This window comes from Bos grunniens, chromosome 15 (assembly GCF_055505025.1).
Source record: "Bos grunniens cultivar Pamir isolate PY7600 chromosome 15, Bosgru_T2T1.0, whole genome shotgun sequence".
Taxonomy (NCBI): Eukaryota; Metazoa; Chordata; class Mammalia; order Artiodactyla; family Bovidae; genus Bos; species Bos grunniens.
The window spans coordinates 35,501,585-35,521,587 of NC_141179.1; the positions used below are offsets into that span (position 1 = coordinate 35,501,585).

At 51.1% G+C, this 20,003-nt stretch overlaps 2 protein-coding genes across 3 annotated transcripts in view; one reads left to right on the top strand and one right to left on the bottom strand.

Moving 5' to 3' along the window:
* The window catches only part of OTOG (otogelin), an 87,053-nt gene extending 71,050 nt beyond the window's left edge, over positions 1-16,003 (bottom strand). The window contains exons 1-15 of the mRNA XM_086339762.1: positions 15,813-16,003; positions 15,315-15,375; positions 15,090-15,150; positions 11,855-11,930; positions 10,878-10,970; positions 10,556-10,710; positions 7,744-7,862; positions 6,086-6,291; positions 5,134-5,264; positions 4,764-4,870; positions 4,255-4,364; positions 3,723-3,851; positions 2,752-2,860; positions 2,436-2,482; positions 1,811-1,956 (exon numbers count right to left, since the gene is read on the bottom strand). Of these exons, the coding sequence (XP_086195888.1) occupies positions 1,811-1,956; positions 2,436-2,482; positions 2,752-2,860; positions 3,723-3,851; positions 4,255-4,364; positions 4,764-4,870; positions 5,134-5,264; positions 6,086-6,291; positions 7,744-7,862; positions 10,556-10,710; positions 10,878-10,970; positions 11,855-11,930; positions 15,090-15,150; positions 15,315-15,375; positions 15,813-15,909 (1,647 nt within the window). The 5' untranslated portion in view covers positions 15,910-16,003. The remainder of the gene's footprint in view (positions 1-1,810; positions 1,957-2,435; positions 2,483-2,751; positions 2,861-3,722; positions 3,852-4,254; positions 4,365-4,763; positions 4,871-5,133; positions 5,265-6,085; positions 6,292-7,743; positions 7,863-10,555; positions 10,711-10,877; positions 10,971-11,854; positions 11,931-15,089; positions 15,151-15,314; positions 15,376-15,812) is intronic.
* Positions 16,004-19,600: 3,597 nt separating this feature from the next.
* The window catches only part of USH1C (USH1 protein network component harmonin), a 48,665-nt gene continuing 48,262 nt past the window's right edge, over positions 19,601-20,003 (top strand). For both annotated transcript variants that reach the window (XM_086338365.1, XM_086338364.1), the window contains exon 1: positions 19,601-19,716. In XM_086338365.1, the coding sequence (XP_086194491.1) occupies positions 19,681-19,716 (36 nt within the window). In that variant the 5' untranslated portion in view covers positions 19,601-19,680. The remainder of the gene's footprint in view (positions 19,717-20,003) is intronic.

The window sequence follows — 20,003 nt, forward strand, 5'->3', positions numbered from 1 at the left end:
AGCTCTTTCCATGTGTCACACCCTGCGGAATATCAAGCTCCACTCATAAGCAGGCAGGAAATGAGCTAATATTCTCTGGGCCTCAGGGTCTCATCCCCGAAATGGGCAGTACACACTGGGTCCATTTATACTCCCCTTCCACACAATCATACATGATGAAAGTGATAGAGATAGTCCCTGACCTCATGAAGAATACACACTCGTGAGGGATACAGATTTTAAATAAGGGATTACAAAGTTGGTTAATTATTGTGATCAGTGCTGAAAACAGGTATAGGGTGCTAACGAGACTTAGCCTGCAGAGATAGGAAGGGACATCTTGGCGAATGATAATAATAGTGTAAAAATAATCACAACAATAATATAACACATAGTAATACTATCGATACAATATTATTATAGGGCTTCCCCGGTGGCTCAGTGGTAAAGAATCCGCCTGCCAATGCAGGAGACAAGGGTTTGATTCCTGGTCCGGGAAGACCCCACGTGCATAGAGCAACTGAGCCCATGCCCCACAACTATTGCGCCTGTGCTCTAGAGCCTGGAAACTGCAACTATGGAAGCCCATGTGTTCTAGGGCCTGTGCACAGCAACAAGAGAAGCCACTGCAATGAGAAGCCCGTGCACCACAACTACAGAGTAGCCCCTGCTCACAGCAACTAGAGAAAAAGCCCGTGCATGCAGCAATGAAGACCCAGCACAGCCAAACATTAAAAAAAAAAAAATGCTCTAAGTCTACAAACAGTAAACGCTGGAGAGGGTGTAAGAAGAGGGAGCCCTCCTACACTGTTAGTGGGAATGTAAACTGATAAACCACTATGGAGAACAGTATGAAGGTTCCTTACAAAAACTAAAAATAGAACTACCACATGATCCAGCCATCCCACTCATGGGCACAGCCCGGGAGAAAACCATAATTTGAAAAGATACAAGCCTGTCAATGTTCATTGCAGCACTATTTACAATAGCCAGGACAAGGAAGCAATATAAGTGTCCACTGACAGAGGAATGGATAAAGAAGATGTAATACATATATACAAGGAATATTACTCAGTCATAAAAAAGAATGAAATAATGCAAGTTTCAGCAACACTGGATGGACCTAGAGATTATCATTCTAAGTGAAGTCAGACAGTGAAAGACAAATATGATATCACTCATATGTGGAATCTAATTTTTAAAATATTATATAAATGAACTTAATTACAAAACAGAAACAGATTTTGAAAACAAGCTTATGGTTAGCCAAGAGGAAATGTGGCATAGAAGGAGGGATATATTAGGATCTTGGGATTAATATACACACACTACTGCATATAAAATAGTTAACCAACAAGGACGTACTGTGTAGCACAGGGAACTCTACTCAGTAATCTGTAATAACCTATATGGGAAAGGTATCTGAAAAAGAATGAATATATGTATATGTATAACTGGATCAGTATGCTGTACACCTGAACCTATCATAACATTGTATATCAACTATATTCCAGTAAAATTTAGAAAACAAAACCAGAAAGAATGACTCACTTTGCTGTACAGCAGAAATTAACACAACATTGTAAATCAAATGTATTTCAATAAATTAAAAAAAAACAACAACAGCCAGGACAGGGAAGTGACTCAGCCAACAGATGTTCTGGAGCCAGAACCCAGTTTGCTGTCCCCTGGCTCTGCCCAGAAACAAAAGACAGCAGGGTGGGGCTGTGGGAGACCCTGAGGCCGTGCCCTAAAGCCCCAGCCTCTCTAGGGGGCGGCAGTCAGGGGCAGCTGGCTGGCTGGAGCCTGGGGTCCCAGCCCTTAAACTTACCAGGCCACATGGGGCATTCTGCAGCGTCACTGTGAATGTGCCCGAGGAGCGGCTCTTGGCCAGGATGTACTGACACGTGGCGGGGAATGTGTAGCGGCGGCCGTCGAAGGTTGTGAAGTGGATGTCACCAGTCACTGAACACTCAGCTGAGGGGCAGAGAGAGGCAGCTGACCAGGGGGGCTGCCCCACAGGGAGTGCCTCTGCCCTGCGGCTCTGAGCACCCAGAGGAGACGGCACCCTGTCCTCAGGAATCGGGGGTGCCTGGAGCCCTGGCCCTCCCTTTGAGAGCCCCGGTCACTGGGGAGAAGCCCCCCAGGTCTGTCTGAAGGGAGACGCAGCTCTCGTCTCCTCTCCCTCTAACTGGAGACCAGGCCCTGAGCATGGAGGCCAGTCTTGGTCCAAGCCCCCACACTCAGGAGGGACCCCATGAAAAACCCTCCCTGCCAGGGCAGAACAAAACCCTTCATCAGTCTGAGCAGTTCTGAGAACACAAAGAGGGGCAGGCGGAGCCAATGGAACTGAGTGAGTGCCCCACCCCAGCTGCAGGCCTGGCCCTCTGAGCTCCCCGGCCCGAAAAGCTGAGGGGCTGAGAGAAGGGGTGGAGTCCAAGTGGGGCCAGACGTACCTGGGCAGACAGACGTGCTGCACACCCACCTGCCCGCAGTGCATGTGCTGAAACACAGAGACCAAGGGAGTAGGGACTCACCCCTGCAGGGCTAGGATAGATGCTAGAGGGCTGCAGAGCTCCTTCCCAGCCCTCAGTCTTCCCAGCTCTAAAATGGGTGGTGGAGAGTCCACCCACAGAGTGGATCTGATGAGATCTGTGACTCAGAGGTGCTGAGTGAGTGCCCCAGGTGATCAGGCTCCTAGAGGGGTGGAGGGGTAGTCCTGATGGAAAGCCCCAGAAGTCACCGTTCCCCTCCCCAGCAGTAGACACAGACCAAGAATTGCAGTCTTCTTTCACCACAGAGCCAGTCGGGTACAGGGTCCCATGGAACTCACAGGGACACTCAGCCGGTGCCACACAGCCCCCATCCTCGAAGATCAGCCCTAGGGTGACAGCAAAGGCCCACTTAACTCACCTCCACTCCTGTTTACAAACCTTTCATAGCGCTCCAGGGCCTGTGATAAAAATCAACTCATCCACACTCTTTCACCACCCAGCTCATTTTCAAACTTTCTCCTGTATAAATGCATGGCTCAGGCCAGATCTGAGTCCCCTTTGAGCAAATAATCCCACCTCCAGACCTTTGCTCTGAGAATGACTCACCCCACACAAAGTGCATGCTGACTAGCTTCTTCTCTCCATCTCTCAGAAGCCTGTCACTGTATCTAGAATCAACTAAGGGGCCACCTCCTCCAGGAAGCCTTCCCTGATAATCTCTCCCCACAAATGAATTCCTGTATCTTTTCTTGTTTGAACTCCTGAGCTGGTCCTCACCATATTATGCCTCAGACTGGAGTTATATATGTAAGTGTCATCACTGCAACCAGACTCAGATTCCTAAAGTCAACAACTGTATCTTTATATTTTTTTATCTCATCCTCACCAAGCAAGCTCTGCACCATTAGATGTGCTGCAGATTTATACACCATGAAAAACAGTACACAGATGGAAGTTTAAAGAAATACATGTGTGATAAGTGAATAAATGAATGCCTGAATACCTTGTCCCCATCTACACACCTTAAAAAGCTCAGTCTCAATGAAACTAAATATCCTGATGAATCTTCAAGAGCTACGGCTCTGCCCCTACCCTTACCTCCCTTAAGCCATTCATTCACTCATTCATGTATTGTTTGTTCCTTCCTTCCTTCGTTCTACAAACAGACATGCTCTGACCCCTGGCTTCACGCTCATCTATGCCAGGCCAGAGAAATGCTGCCAGGCACCCACTGAACCACTAGCATACCGTCAGGGCAGTAGCAGCCGTCCACACAGGCTATCTCGCTGTCCACACAGGATGCCCGCGGCTGGCAGGAGGCCGGGCAGCAGGCGACGCACTCGTTGTAGACAAAGGCCTTCTCCTTGCAGAGCACCGCTTGGAAGGAAGGCAGCATAGTACGGCCTGCCTGCTCCCTTCTGGCCCCAGTTCTGCCAGGACCCAACCAGGGCCTACCCAAGCCCTGGGGGCAGGGGGTGGGGGGCGGGGTAGGAGGGCTTTCTTGGTCCCAGTGGGAGCACCGGGTGACCAGGAAATTAGTGAGAGCCTGGGAGACCCTAAGAGCCACTCATTGCACTTGGTGGCCCCAGGTCAGTCCCTCCCTCTCTGAGCCTCAGTTTTCCCATCTGTCTCATGGGGATGGAACCTCAGGGCTTAACACTCCTGATCACTGTGGTTCTCAGCAGGACAGGACATTGACTTGAGGCCTGGGAATGCCACCCACAGCCCCAGGACAGAGCTTGTCTGTATCCCTCCCTGCCCACAATCAGGCTGCACCTACTGCATGACTGGAGCTGGTTCCTCCACCCCTGCAGCGGCCGACCTGCCTGGGCACATGCCCGGGCATACTCTGCCAGTGCCCGGCACCATGTGGCTTCATCGCCTGCTGATCTGTGCAGGGAAGCCGAGGATATAAGATTCAACCTGCAGCCAGCCCCCCAGCACCCAATGGAGTCTGCCAGGGCTCAGACTCTACAGCTGGGAAAGGTAGCCAGGGGAGGCAGCTAGGCAGACCCCTAGACTGGAGGTCAGAAAATCTGGGCTCTCGTCTCAGCATTGCCCCTGACTGATGAGACCCGGGGGTGGTCAGGCCCCATTTATGGGCCTTGATTGAATGAGGACAGTCTGTCCCACCCATGCAAATACATAAGCATTTCAGAACTTTGTGAAGCATATCTGTTACTGCCTGGGATCATCAAGCTCAGTGGCCCACGTGCTGAGCCCCCGCCCACTACTGGGAGAGGTCTCCCCACAGCCCAGTACCACCCTCGCTCCTGGGTCCCCACTCACTGGCAGAGATCGCTGGTACAGCTGGCCATGAAGGGCAGAGGGCTGACGTAGGCATGGCAGGTGTCAAAGGGGGGTCTCAGCAGTGCCTCACAGCGGTCATACACACCCTGGGGTGTGGGCCAGGAGCCAGAGCTGGAGGCTGGCAGGGCCACACGCGGCCCTCTGACTTCACCCGTCCCATGCAGCACCCCAACTTGGGCCCAGGGGAGAGAAAGAGGAGGATGGAGAGGAGACGGAAGGGGTGTGGACACCAACAACCTTGGTCCCCTGCAGCCAGTGACTTTCTAAGAAGTATACAGGAAACCAACCTAAGCCAGACACTAGGTGGGGTTAGGGGGCCAGAGTTGGGGGGTCAGCCCAGGAGCCACACCTGCATGGTTCCCGGGGTCTGCTGCAGGCATGGAGGGCGGGGCAGGGAGGAGGTCGTGGGACCTGGAGGCTGGTTGGGGGCCTGCTCCTGCCAGCTGTGCACGAACTCCGCCACATCATCCGTCAGCTTCCCTGTAGGGCAGAACAAACATGACCGCAGGTGGGGGCCACAGGGGAGGCAGGTGGAGCCGAAGAGATGCCAAGAGAAAGGCAGGGCGTTGAAAAACCAGCCTCATGAGCTACCATTCCAGTCTGCATTTCCCTACAGAGCCATTCTCCTGAAAGAGTTGTTTGCTAAGCATAGTCAAGAATGCTCAAGACCCTGAAGGTTCCAGGAAGTGGCTCCCTGCTGCTCTAAACTCAGAAAAGCAACACCATGCCATCGAGAGGCAATGAACGTATGAGTCTGAACAAGCTCCCATGCGTCTCTGAGCATGAGGTTCCCATGTGTGAACAGGGCAAACCATCCCCTTGTGAATTTATCGCTAGGACTACAAGAGACGCTATGGGTCAAGTGTTCAGTGTGTTGTGGCTGCTCATAGGTGGCACTTTCTCTCTGGCCAGAGTTGCTATGATTTGGTCTAAACTCTTCACTTTAACTTCCTGCCTCTCCAGCTGGAGCCTTTTTCTCCCTGGCTCCCTCTGGCCCCTGCACCCTGCAGTCCCCTCAGCCCCTCCATCCCCTAGACACCTTGCAGGGCCAGCGCCACCTGGCAGTGTCCATTAGATCCTCACGCAACCTAAGTAGAAATTCTCATTACATCTATTTCACAAATGAGGAAACTGAGGTCCAGAGTGGTTAAAACACAGTTGGAAGAGGCCTCTGACCTCCCCCCAGGTCTTTATACCATGACCCCAGGGTTCTGTGCCACGTTCCTTCCCACTCCTCCCAGCCCAGCCTATCCCCCACCCCGACCAAAACCCCTTTGGCGGCCACCTGGCCTGCGCCTCACCATAGCTGGTCACCAGGTCATCCTGGGGGTCGGCATTGTTGTTCCCACACAGCCCATGGGTCCAGCCTAGGAACTCTGGACTCATTTTAATGTAAACAGCTGAGGTGCCATCCCAGGCAAGCGTGAAGGCCGACTGAAGCCGCACGAGGACATAGCCAGCAAGCAGCTGTAGACGCAGGTTCCCCATCACGTGAGGCAGCTGGAGCCTGCAGGATACAGCCCAGAGCTTCAGGGCGTCCACATCACCTCCCCCAGCCCAGGCCCTTCACCAGGGGACCACCATCCTCTACCCGCAGGACCCACCATGTGCACAGGATCAGCCTCACCCCCTGGCCACTGACACCACAGGCTTTAAGGTCCCTATTTTCCTTCCCCCTGACTTCTTGGGTGCTTGGAAGTCCACAGTCAGAAAGGGGTTTCCTTGGTTTTCAGAGTTTTAAAGTTGCTTTTCACAAGTACAATTTCCCTTGCTCTCTGGAATCACAGTGAAGACAATCACGGGATTTTGAGCACTAATAGTGGTAACTTTTTATACAAAAATTATTAACATATATTTTATTGATGGTGTTTCAATAAATAAAGGGCAGTTAGTCAAGCAGAAAATAATACTTAAAAAATAAAACTGCAATTTCCCTGGCAGGAATAAATCTTAGAGTGACTGAAATTGCCAGTTTATTTTTTTAGACAGGAGTGACGATATAAACAGACATCCACTTTGCTTATATTTTTGGTGGGAAGCAAGAAAGGAGTTGGAAGAGAAAAAGAAAAAGCCAAGAGAGAAGACAAACAGGACATGAAGGAAAGAGTTCAGGGCTCCAGCAATCTTAATATCCTCCCCTGTTTTACTGGCACAGACTCTCTTAGCCGATCTGGAATTTAGCAACATTAACACAGATGAAAATCCGGAGGAAAGCAAAAGGAGTGTCTAACCAGTCAGAGCCAGAACCAAAAGAGCCAGCTACCAAGGCTTCATTCACAGGGAAACACTGTGGATCTTCAGTTCTATACTCAGCACCAGAAAGCTTGGCTACCCCGTTTCCAGGTCTGAAGCAGGAAATGAGAAAAGGGAGAAGGGTCAGTGCAGGAGGGTCCCCCTAACAGCAAGATGAAGTGGCAGGGGACAGCCAAGGAAGGAGAGTCCAGTGAAGAAGAGGTGCAAGAAAGATTTCCGAAAGGACCATAGTCTGGAGCCTATTGATGTAGGAAGCTGGGACTTCACCCCTTAAATAGTCCCTCAGTCATCCCTGAGGTCCCAACAAGGTAAGTGACAGTCAAATGACCCCATGCCATCAGAAAAGGGTGAAAGTGTGCTCAAAGTCTGCTCTGATGAGGTTTGAACTATATAGGATACATTCAGGAAGATTTCCTTTAACTTGTGGAAGCAAAAACCTGTTAATCATGCCTATACAGCTATCTGGGAAACTTCGCTCATTGCCTGAAAATGTATTGTCTGCAAACCCACAGGGCCTGAGAGTTCCAGAAAATCATAAGGGACTCGTCTTTCTGTAAGCCCAGCTGATCTGCCAGTATGTTTCTGCCATAGAGGTGGAGATTCTGTTTGCCCCCAGAAAACAACTCGAGAAGGGCAGATGCTCAGCCATCTCCCACCACCCACACCAGGGAGTAGGGGAGCTCAGGGCAGAAGGTGCTGGAGTTACCTCACGCCTCCACGGGTGACCTCCTTGGCCAGATGGATCTCCTGCTCGCCCGCAAAGAAGAGGCTGACAGACCTGGAGCAGGTGTAGGGGAAGGAGCCGCACTGCGGGGCGTTGTGCACCTGGGGGGGATTTCAGAGGCCACTGAGCAAGCTCCTGCCACTCACCTGGCCCCCAGCTTCGGCTATGGGCCCAGAGGCACCCTGTTGAGCTCCCACTAATGCTGGACTGCTGCCCGCGGCATGCCGAGCACCTGTCCTCTGTCATCTCTCCCGGTCCCCACAGCACCACAGGGAGGTCAGAGCTATCTTTACCTGCACCTCAGAGAGGAGGTGGCTCGTGCTCAGAGAGGTGAAGGGACACAGGTGACACGCACACAGCCAGGATTCCAATCCAACTGTGCTGTCTCCCTATTTCTGGACGTTTTTTTGTTTATCCACCCCAGCTTATCCCATCAGATTGAAAGCCCAGTTATATACTCACACCATCTCACACTCATAATGAACACAACACACATCTCAAATAGGTACATCAGAGGGCACTCTCAATGCTCACACTATAAATACACACTCCTACCACCACCCTGGTAGAGGCGGCTTAGCTGTCCCCTACACATACGTATCACTCCTGAGTTGCCTGACACATGTGTGTCTCCTCTGCCCCCGCTCAGACAGAACCTACACCTCCAAAGCCACAGCACCCAAGGAAAGCAGGCAGGGGCTCTCAGAGTTTAGGGAAAAGTCTGAAATGTACCTCTGCCAAATGTGAAAATCCATCCCATGAGTGAACAAACCTTCCACTAGATTATTGTTAAACATGGTTAGGCGGGCTGGAGCCATTTCAACTAAAAGTAGGACCTGTCAAAGCCATTCCATAGCCTAAATATTTTTCAAACTTTTGTGACCATGACCCATAGTGAGAAATATATACACATATAAATTAAATAAAACAAAAAGCTTTACAAAATAATATTCACCACTATTAATGTGCAAAGCATTTCTACAACATTTTCTATTTATATTCTCTTTTGTCTTTTTTTTTCACGCTGGTTATGACTTATTAAGGCTTCCCTGGTGGCTCAGAAGCTAAAGTGTCTGCCTGCAATGCGGGAGACCTGGGTTCGATCCCTGGGTCGGGAAGATCCCCTGGAGAAGGAAATGGCAACCCTCTCCAGTATTCTTGCCTGGAGAATCCCATGGACGGAGGAGCTTGGTGGGCTACAGTCCACGGGGTCACAAAGAGTCAGACACGATTGAGTGAGTGACTTGACTTGACTTAACTATGACTTATTACTTTTTCATTTCATAACTCATGAATGTGTGGCACCCCACTGGTCTAGGTAATCATAACAGATTAGTCACTCAGTCATGTCCAACTCTTTTTGACCCCATGAACCGTAGCCCACCAGGTTCCTCTGTCCATGGAATTCTCCAGGCAAGAATACTGAAGTGGGTTGCCATTCCCTTCTCCCGGGGATCTTTCCAACCTAGGAATCAAACCTGGGTCTCGTGCATTGCAGGCGGATTTTTTTTTTTTTTTTTTTACCATCTGAGCCACCATAAAATGATACAGTCATGATGTATGATACCCATGATACTCTGAGGCGAAGAAGGTCAGGGTCCCTGGTCCATCCAGGACCTGGCCCCCAGACAGTCCCTTGGCAGGGCTATGCCTGAGACAGAAGGGGCACACCCAGCTGGCAGAGGGGCGACACTGAGCACCACGCTCTCCCCCATCTCCCAACCCCTCAGCCTAACTCCATGCTGGCCAAGGTGCCCTCCAGCACAGCAGCCTCCCCAGCTAGACCCTTCTCCAGGTAGAGACTATACCTGCAGGTGACTGCCACTTGACACACAGGGTAAATGTGAAAATCAGATCTGTCTGACCATGAGACTGTGACTCTCACATGTGTTCATACACAAGACAAGCTTTTACTGAGCATTAATCCAGGTACTGGGAACAGCAATGGCAAAGACATGGTCCCTGCCTAGAAAACTTACATCTGAAGAGGAGACCAACCCAGAAACAGATTTTTGTAAGAGAAACACAATGATAAGGTAAGGGTGTGGAACTCTGGTTCCACAGAAAGGAGCCCCTGAGCCCACTCAGGAGGTCAGAGCATGCAAAAAATCTTAGAAGAGGTCACCCTAAGCTGAGTCACTCAGGACCTCTACCATTTCCTCTGTGGCACCACGCTCTTTCTTATCTAAGGTTCATACCATAGCATCCGGTGTTCCTTTGACCTAGAGTGTTCTCCTGTCTGTACCCAACCCTTCACTTGTCCAGCTCTAATTCATTCTTCAAATACCAATGTAAATATCACTTCCTGCAGCAGGAAGCCCTCCCTGATCACCATCTTTCCCAATAGGCAAGGTTAGGTTTCCATCACATGCTCTTCTAACTGTTTGACATTCTCCTCTATTGCACTCAGTGGCACTTGAAATGATTCATTTGACTTGATGTCTGTTTTCCCATTAGACTGTAAGTTACATGAGGACAGAGACCACATCTGTGGTGTTGTCCACAGGGCCAGCACCAGGCCTTGTGCCAGGAAAAGAGTACAACTATGCACTTAATAAATACTTGGTGAATGAGAGACTAAGTGAGTGAATGGCCAGGGGCACCCAGAAGTGAGTGGATGAGTGAGAACCACGGAGCCTTCAGCTGCCTCCAGGTGCAGAAGCCCTGGGCAGAAGCTGGGAGGGTGAAGGAAAGCGCCAGCCTCTTTAACTCTGCCGAGCAGAGCCCAGGCCAACCAAGCCTTCAGGGCCTAGAGGAACCTTCCCGGACAGGCAGGGGGCAGTGAACACCTCACCTGGACTGAGAAGATCTGCCCCTCAGGTTCATGGTGCCCCACCAGAGTGTAGCTGCCCTTCCCAGACAGGTAGTAGTAGAGGCCATCAAACGTCTCCACGTGATGCTGTCCCCACGCCCGGCAGATGCTGTCTCTCTCAGGGCCGGCATTGTATACTGAGCCAGGGACAAAAAGGGCACCTCTGTGTAGCAGCAGTGGACACTGAGCCCAAGGCTAGTGGGTTCGATGCCCACTCCCTCTAACCCAGACCCCTGAGTCTCAGGTCCACAGATTTTCTTAAACCTGTGGCCCCTCCCAGAGGCAGAATGGAGCCCAGACTCACCCATCTGGCAACGCGGCCCGGTAGCATTGAAGCGCCTGCAGTCACAGAAGGCCGGGTGCACACATTCGCCCCCGTTGAAGCAGGAGAACAAGTCTGCAAGGGAGACGCAAAGCATCGCCCCATCAAGCTGAGAATGGCAGAATCCATTGATGCAGCACCTCCGTCTCGATGGGACTCCAGGCCCCCACTTCCCAGAGCGACATGGAACTCAGATCCCCATCACAGCGAGCCCCAACTTTCCTCAGGAGCTGGCTTTGATGGGGGCAGGAGCAGGGTGCCTCAGACAGCTGCCCCACCCTCTCCCTAATAGGCTGTGAAGTCTGAGTACTGACCTTTGGTATGTATCAACGGCCCCAGGCCAGCCCCACCTAGGCCTTCAGTTTCCTAAGCTAAAAGTTCTTGGCCACCAGGCAAGGCATCAAAGCTGTGAATACGGAGCATGAGGGGTGAGCAGGAGCCTGCCCAGAGCTTTTCATGGACTGCTCTTCCTCATCGCTCCATAAGCTTAGGGGAAGAGTCCGTAGTGTAAACCAAGGAATACACTTGGAATGTAGTAGAAAGGAAGGCCTCAGAGGATGAGAGGACAAAGCAGAGTGGCGTGTGGCAAGGGAGGGAGCCATAATGTGAGAAGAGGGACCACAGACAGAGACCAGGTGAGGGGAGAGGCCACAAAATAGTAGAGAGAGGCTACAGACACAGAGTGATATCCAGGGGGAAAACCACCACTAAATAAGAAGCTCAACCTCACTGGAGTCAGACAGTGTGAGGGGGGACAGCCACAGGGGCATGGTCGTGAGACCAGGACACTCCTCAGGCAGGAAGGAGAAAGCAGAGTAGAGCTGGACGCTGGGGCTGGGGACAGTGGAAAGAGACCCCCTGCAGGGAAAAGAGGTCCCAGGAGGCCCCAAGACAAGCCCCGGGCTTCCCTCACAGGCCTTTCTGCCTCCCACGAGCCCCAGGGAAGGAGGGGCACTTACAAGACGGTGCACATTTGGCCCGATGGAGCCGCCTTTCCCAGGAAGACATGGCCAAGGAGTCCAGGACTTCAGCTTCCTCCTTTTATAGACAGGAGACAGAAAAGAATTCAATCAAGGGCTGACCTCAGGGATGGCGGGCTTCCTGGAGGTCACAGCCCTTCCTGTTCACTACCTGGAGGGAGGCAGGCCCTCTGCTGCTGGGTGCCCCAGTTACTCAGCCCACCTCTGAGAAGCCTGGAGGCAGGATTTTCAGGTGGCTTGAGGCCTGGTTTACACCCTCCAGAGTGGCATCTCACTGGCAGGCTGGGGAGGCCTGTAGCCTGAACACAACCCCCTCCCCTCCATGCTCCAGTGTCCCCTGGCCTCTCCCAACTCCCTCCCTAGTAAACCTTTGTATGCTCCACAGCCCAGCACAAAACCCTCTTGTCTGGAGAACAAACACAACACCTCCTCACCACAGAAACCATACGGGCCAGAGCTCAGAAACAAAGGCAGCCCCTCAATCCTGGGCAGGGGAACATCCCCCACCCCAACTTAGCCTTTTGGGCTCTTCTATCAGCAAAAACAATGCCTCACGGATCACAACCCGCCGTTGGAACTCGTCCGAGTCAGAACTCTCCCTGATACCACACACCTGAGGACAAAGGCAAAGCCCCGCTGAGATCCTGTTTTCCAGACCAGAAGCCCCATCCCATGGTCTCTTGAGATACGAACATCTGAAATCAGGACTTCCGAGAACATCATTGCACTGTGTTCAGTCCCTCTCAGAACTCCAGCCTGAGGGTCTGAAGTCACCTAGGACCGGGACCCTTGGCACAGTAGGATCCTCACTCTCAGGGCCTAAGTCCTCTCATTGGAACAACTTCTGGGACTGGGGGCCCAGCCTGGCCCAGGTACAGGGAACACGTGCTCACAGGGCTGACAAGGCACGAACCACACTGAGGGTGTTTGTCTCATATATTTTCTCCTCACTATCACCTCCTCATCCCTGGGCTAAATCCCCAGCGTCTCGCAAAGACTAGGAACACAGAAGTATTCAGAACCCTTGGTCCCTGGAGCCCAACCCCAGCTCTTTGTCCCTCCTGTGGGTTGTACTTCTCCACCTCCTGCCTGGCCTGTGCTGCAACGAATCGAGGCCATTTCTGGAGAAGAATTTTAAATCCTTTCCAAATGATTCATCTTCAGTATAGATGGGGAGTTCTTAATCATTTTTATGCCATGAATCCCTCTGACAATCTAGTGACGATTATGGGCCCCTTCTTGCAACAGATGTTTCTAAGTATGTAAAATAAAACATAAGATTATAAAGGATATCAAACATATTGCAATGCAGCAATCAAATATTTTATAAAAATGAGTAATGGTAATATTTGTGCTTTTTTATTAATACATTAAATCACAGGACCAAGCGACAGGCCATACCACTGCCAGCATGCAGGAGCAGTGAGCGTAGATGCGATCTGGAGACAGCGACAATTGCAAGCTGAGAGCAAAATACCTGTGATTTCTACTAATGAGAGTCACAGACACTGCTAATATTCTGTGGTCTGTAACATCTAGCAGTAATTAAAGGGAAGACTAAATTTCAGTTCCATTGAGGTTTCCATAAATAACAATGCATTTTTCCCCCATCCAAGTTCATGGACTTCTGGTCTACACCAGCAATCCTCTGGAGAATGGCTGAGCTCTATAGAGTGAGGCAGCACAGAAATGAAGGGTGGTGAGCTACTGGTCTGAGACCTCCCCTTCCCTTACTTAAGAGGGCATTCCAGGCAGAAGCCTTTGAGGGATCCCCAGGTTCACTTTCTAAGTAGCCTGATTCCTGCCCAGCCTCCTCCACCTCCAGTTGCCTTCAAGGAGGGCCATTCTAACCCCTTGTTTGTTCTAAGGAGTAATGTGAGGAACCTACTGGGGTTGCCTGGTCTGGATGATTCTCCAAGGAAAAGAAGGGGAGGCCTACCCTGTAATCCAGCAAGGAAAGAAGCCCTCTAGGGGAATGAAGTGCTTGGGTAGGAGGATCATTACGCCACTAAATTACAGAGTCGGACACGACTGAAGCGACTTAGCAGCAGCAGCAGCAGCAGAACATGCTAGCTAGAAGACCTTGCTCTGCCTGTGCCCTGAGGGCCCGGCAAACCATCCACCTGCCTCAGTATCCCCATCCATAAAAAGAATGATGAAAACATTTTAAAAATAAAATAAAAACTAAATAAAAAGAATGACGACATTATCTTTCAGTTCAATCTGGGGCCTGGAGAAATGGGAAAAAAAGATACAAAACCCCCACATAATCCAGACATTCAAAAGTAAGCATGCCTCCTCCTTCCTTGGGATCTTCATATCTATTTCAAAAGGGCAGGTATTTGGGACACATTGTTTTCTATTTTAAAAGATGCTTCCATCCTGCTGGCACAAAGAGCTCCCCAGAGCGGATCCCAAGGGCCAGGGTGTGTAAACTGAGGCTCAAGATTCTCTGGGAACCTGATATTGGGTGGGCTGTATTTGTATCATGTTTGTGGTTGTAGAGAGGAGACAGACGCAAGCCAAGACTAGAAAAGGAACCTGAATCACTTGATCCAGAGACCGACCGAAGTTTGGCAAAGAAAGAAAAGCATCACCTCTTCCTAAAGTACAGAGGATCTGATGTATGACAGAAACCCACAAAATTCTGTAAAGCAATCATCCTTCAATCAAAAAAATTTTTTTAAAAAGTAATAAAGCACAGAGGACCTGGGGAGGGTGGGCAACAGGGAATGGTCAGGACTTAGAGGATGGCTCTGCTTTTCAACCAACCCTTCCTTGCAGGCCTCACCAGAGGGCCTCAAAGCAGCATCGCTGGGGATGCTCAGGGGATGAAGAGGGACCTCTGACAGGGTTTAGGCCAGGCAGGGAATAGAGAACTCCACTCTCCCAAACCCTCATCTTCCCGCTTTCACCCAGGAAAGGAAAGAACTGAGCTGTCTCCTGACGGCGACTCTGTGCCCTCTTCCTCTAAAACACAATTTATAAATAAACAAAAGTTGGCTATAGGGCCCCAAGAGATTAGGAAAGTGGAAGCAGAAATATCCTATAAATTTGCATTCTTCAGACACATACTAAGAATCTTGTTGGTCCCCTTTTGAATAACTGTAGAAACATACTTCCTGCCACCTACAGAGCTCCCAGACAGCCTCAAACCCAGACAGAAATAAGCCCCTGCCCAGTGAAGTGACCCCTTCCCCAGGCCTCCCCTTACCTGGCCTCCCATCACCGTGGTAGCATCCCCTATGGCAAGGACTGCCTCCTGATGGCTGTGGCTAGGTGAGAAACAAGCCTGGTGTGGGTGAAGGGAGAGGAGTGGGCCATGCCCCCCCACCATCCCAGGCCCATCCTGTCCCCTGTGCTAACCCCTGAGGTCACCCATGCCAGGAATGAAGATGGAACCAGTGAGCGGGGTAGCTAGCAGTTCTTGCCTACTCACCTGGGATCCTGGGCTGGCTCAGGCTGCAGCTCTGCATTGCCTCGGGGTGTGGGTGCTGCGGCTAGGGGGTGGGGGGATTACTCTCCACTCCTTATGCCTCCCACCCCTTCTCACCCCGTTCCCCACCTGCTGGGAAGCCTCTCTCATACCTGCATCACCCCCATTCTCTCTCCCTGCAGCCTTCTCAAATCCTTTCTCCCCCTCCGTGGGGTCTCTTTTCCAACAAGGGTTTCCCTCTTCCTTCCCACTCTCTGTGCCCCAGTTCTCTCTGGTTCCCCCTCCTTGGATCTCTTCCACGCTGCCCAGCTTGGAAGCCATTCCCCTGACTGCGGCTGGCCTTTCTTTCCTTCTGCGGTCCCTCTCCCTGGACCCACTCCCTGGCTGTCCCCCTGCCCTCCCTCAAACCTTCTTTCTTTACCCTCTCTCCAGCTGGCCCAGGTCTGTCGCTCTAAACGTTCTCCCAGGTTCCTGGCCTCCCCTAGTCCACACCCCTCTCACCGAGAGACTGCAGTGGCGGAAACTCCCCTGCCGGCTCACCCCGGGGCAGCCAGACGCAAGCTAGGAGCAGGCAGAACACTGGCGCCGGGGCCCCCATAGGGGCGCGCGGGGACTGGGAAGCTGAGCGCAGGACCAAGTCCGAGTGCCTCTCCCGCGAAGGCAGAGCCACACCTCCACTGGTTGGAGGCCGCCGGGCCTCTTGCTCTCTTGCCCCGGGATACCCTTGGCTCCGCCTCCCAGGCACTTGGCTCCGCCCCGAACTAGAGAGACAGGACCGCCCAACTTATTACCATAATTTAGGAGCCTGACCGGTGTGCGGGGCGTGGGGGGTGGCCGCCTTTGTTCTTGGTCTGTGGCTGCCCCTCCCGGAGGGAGGTTGGATTCAGATCACACTCAGCGCTAAGTCCCTTGGAGGAGCAAGGAGGCAGGCAGTCTGTGCAGCTTCCAACATCCCTTGCTCCTCAGAGATCCCTGGTCCAGGAACCTGGGTTCTGGAAGCCCCTTACTGGGTTCTTGGAGACCCAGGATGCTGGTATAAGTCTGGTCCTATGCATTCCTTTTACAGAGGTCCCAGGAGGCGCAACTCAGTGATCAGTGGCAGAGCCATGGCTCAGGCCTGCAGAGTCCTAGCCTGTGCTTACACCATTTTCCACTACAGCTTCCTGGGTCCCCAAGACCCCACTCTACCCCTAGTTTTGCGCTAGGGATCCAACCTCTAGAAGCTAGATCATGCCTTAGTCCTCTGTGTGTCCAGCACTAGCTCAGGCCCCAGTTCAGGATATGTTGACTAACAGAAATGCCTTACACTCAGATATTATTGGTTCCATTGAGGCCTGACTTTGACAAAAGCAACTTTAGTTTTGTGAATAAGATACACTCTGCCCAGGAAAAATTTTGGAATGGTAGAAATGTGGGCCTGAGAGCCTTGGGAAACTTTGCATCTTTCACTTGGCCAACTAAGTGTTAGAACACCAACCAGATGCCAGGCCTTGTAGACGGTGATGAAGATAGCGTCAGCCCTCACAGACCCCTGGGCAGAGGTGTATATTTGGGATGCTTTACTCATTCATCCTGTCAACAAATTTATTGAGCATCTACTCCTCGCCACACACTATTCTGGAAATATAGCGGTAAATAAAGCATGGATAGCTATCTCCACACAGCGTATTTGAAGCCATGGGCTTAGGTGGGACAATGAAGAGGAAAAAGCCAAGGATGGAACCTTAAAGAACACCAGTTAAGAAATGGGTGAAGGCAAGACTGTCTTAGAGAAAGCTTGAAAAGGAACATTCATGGTGTAATAGGGAAGGACGAATCTGACTCCATATTGAATCTGTTTCCTTTACTTTAACCTTTGTATTCTGTTGCTTTTGCTCTAAGTCAAAAATGTAACCAATAGCGTGAAATATACAGGATAACCAATTTTCAGGGCTCTGACTATTAAAGGTCTAATACTTTCCCACTCATATAGAGATAAAAGTTTCAGAACAGAGAATAACATTTGTCTTGTTTGATGCTTACAGGAACATTGAGACCCAAGCTATGTGGACAGCTATAAGAACAAAGGTTTCCAGCATTAAGAAGTTTGCAACATCCAACCACACTCCCTCCCCCTTTAGTATAAAAGATGCCTGCTTTCTCTTTCAGTATAAAGAAGCCTGAATTCTAACTCAGGGAAGATGGTTCTTTGGAACTCTAGTCCACCATCTTCTTGGTCTACTGGCTTTACAAATAAAGTCACCGTTCCTTGCCACAACAAGTCATCTCTCAGTTTATTGGTCTGTTGTACAGCAAGCAGTATGAGCTTGGGCCTGGTATCCATGGGAAAGGAGAACCAGGACTCAGTTTTGTCCCTAAAACCAAGAGGGAGGCATTTAGAGAAGAGTGTCTGTGTGGGCAATGTTCAGGTAAAAGAAGGATTAGGGTATCACTGGATGTCATTCACCCTCATAAGGGCATTTGCTGCTCTGCTTGGAATCTATACATGAAATAAACAGCCATATGACATAGTTATGAAATGCAGAAAGTCAAAAAAGTCAGTGGGAGGGGAATTTATTTTGTGCACGTTTCCTAGACCTTTGAAAATCCCACAAGTCTTTTATCGCTGATATAACTAATTAATACCAAGGGGAGACTATGGATGCTATTTTAAGGTTCTTTTCCAGAAAGGATTTACATCTCAAATTAGGTCATAATTTAGATAAATAAACATAGTCTGCTGGCAAAACTTCAGCTATTCCAGGTGGGCTGCAAAGAATGAGGTCTCTAGGTGCCTCTGCAATTACAGCAATTTGCTGATTTGGGCTGCAGTCCATCTCCTGTCCCCTCGCCCTGGGTTGAATGCAGAAACAAGTAAACAAATTCATAATTAAAGGTGCCCTCTCTTTCCATTCACAACTGTCTTTATCACCCCTCACCCCCTCTGTGCTCTCAGGCTGTCTCAGGCTTGGCTTATCATTATCTTTGCACCCCAGCACTAGACCTGATCTGGGTGGGGCAGCAGAGACTGGTGGCCTGAAACGAGATCTTCATTCCCTGCCCAGGAATTGAATCTGGGTAGCCTGGGTGAAAACCAGGAATCCTAGCCACCAAACCAGCAAGGGCTAGAGGCTAGAAGCTAGTTTTCCCTGGATCTTTGCCCCCAGTGAAAAGTGCATTTATCACGGAGGCAGAAACTGTCAATGCAGGTACAAAGTTTATTTTAGAGACATAGCACAACAAGTGGGAGAGCACATAGAGAAGCAGTTTGTTTAGTTGAGATAGAAGCAGGGCTGAGATGCACACCCAGAGAGAAAGGGTGTAGGGGTCCCCCCTAAGGAGGAGGAGCACAGTAAAGAGGAAGTTAAATCATTTATATAGGTCAGTATTTCCAGGCCTTTGTCTTCTTTCAGGCCAATTGTCTGATTTCTTTTTCCATACCTGGCCTACGCTGGGACCCTCCCCTGGGGTGTGCACACACCCTATCAGCCAAGATGGATCTCAAAGTGAAGGCTTCTGGGAGGAGCCTTCTTCTCAGACTGGACTTTTGCCTTATTCCCTTGAGATGTTTACAGGAGACAAAGACTTTCTATTTACCCGGTTTCTGTTGTTGCTTCCATTTGTGAGAGCAAAGAGGGGGCTGGTGGTCCATTCCTCAACTGCAGCCCACCTACCTCTTGCAAAGAGGAGGCAGGCTGGCTGATTGTAAATGTCCAACCTGGAGCCCGTCTATCTCCTACCTCAGATCTTAGTTGAATTGAATCAAATGAACCAGACGGGCGTCATCCCCCGGGTAAAGGTCGGCTGTAAATCAGGATGTCATTTCCAGGCCCTTCCATGCTTGTGTGTTTGTGTGTGTGTGTGTGTGAGTGGCAGGGAGTTAGGGAACTGTGGGAGAGGAAGTCAGTGGAGAAGGGGCCCTCCTACCCACTGTTCAGGTTCCTGTGGGCTACAGTAACACCCAACCCCAAGGAGTTCACAAACAGGTTTCTTCCAAGTTGGAAAAGTCCAGGGAAGCCACTACTATAAAATGTACAGTGAAGGTGAGATGCTTGGCAAGGGGTGACAGACAGCTTCCTGAGATCCCTTCAGTTAACCGCGTGTGTTTGAGAACCACTCCAAGGGCAGGGCCAGTCACATGTCCAACCATCGTTGCCGCCACCATAGACACGCCCTCCTGGCCAGCGGCTCTCAGGCTTCAGAGAGAGGCGGCGAGATTCAGGACAGGTGCCTCCCGCCGCCCCGCCCCGTCCGCCCCAGGCCCCACCCTCTCCTCCCCAGGCTCCGCCTGTCACGGTCGCCGCCTCTGCGGGCTGGAGCAGCCCTTCACCCAGCAGCCGGCACCCGAAGGAGCGGAACTGTGTAGCAAGCGACTCGATCCAACCCAGCCATGGATCGGAAGGTGGCCCGAGAATTCCGGCACAAGGTCAGAGCCACTAGCGGCCCTCCAGCGCCCCCGCGGAGTCCGGGGGCGGAGTGGGTGGGCGGTGGATACCCACGGCACCACCTCTCCCTTTGCCGGCCGGTCCTGGGGCTCTGGGTGGGCTGGGATCCTGAGGGTCCTTTGGTTACCAGCAGGAATCCCCAGTAAAATGAGGGAGGAGCACTGGGACTCTAGGTGTGGAAGCCACTAAACCGAGTTCCTTCCTGAAAGTGTCCGTTTTCTTAATACGCAGCGGGGGTGGGGGTAGGGGATTAGAATTCCTTCCGATC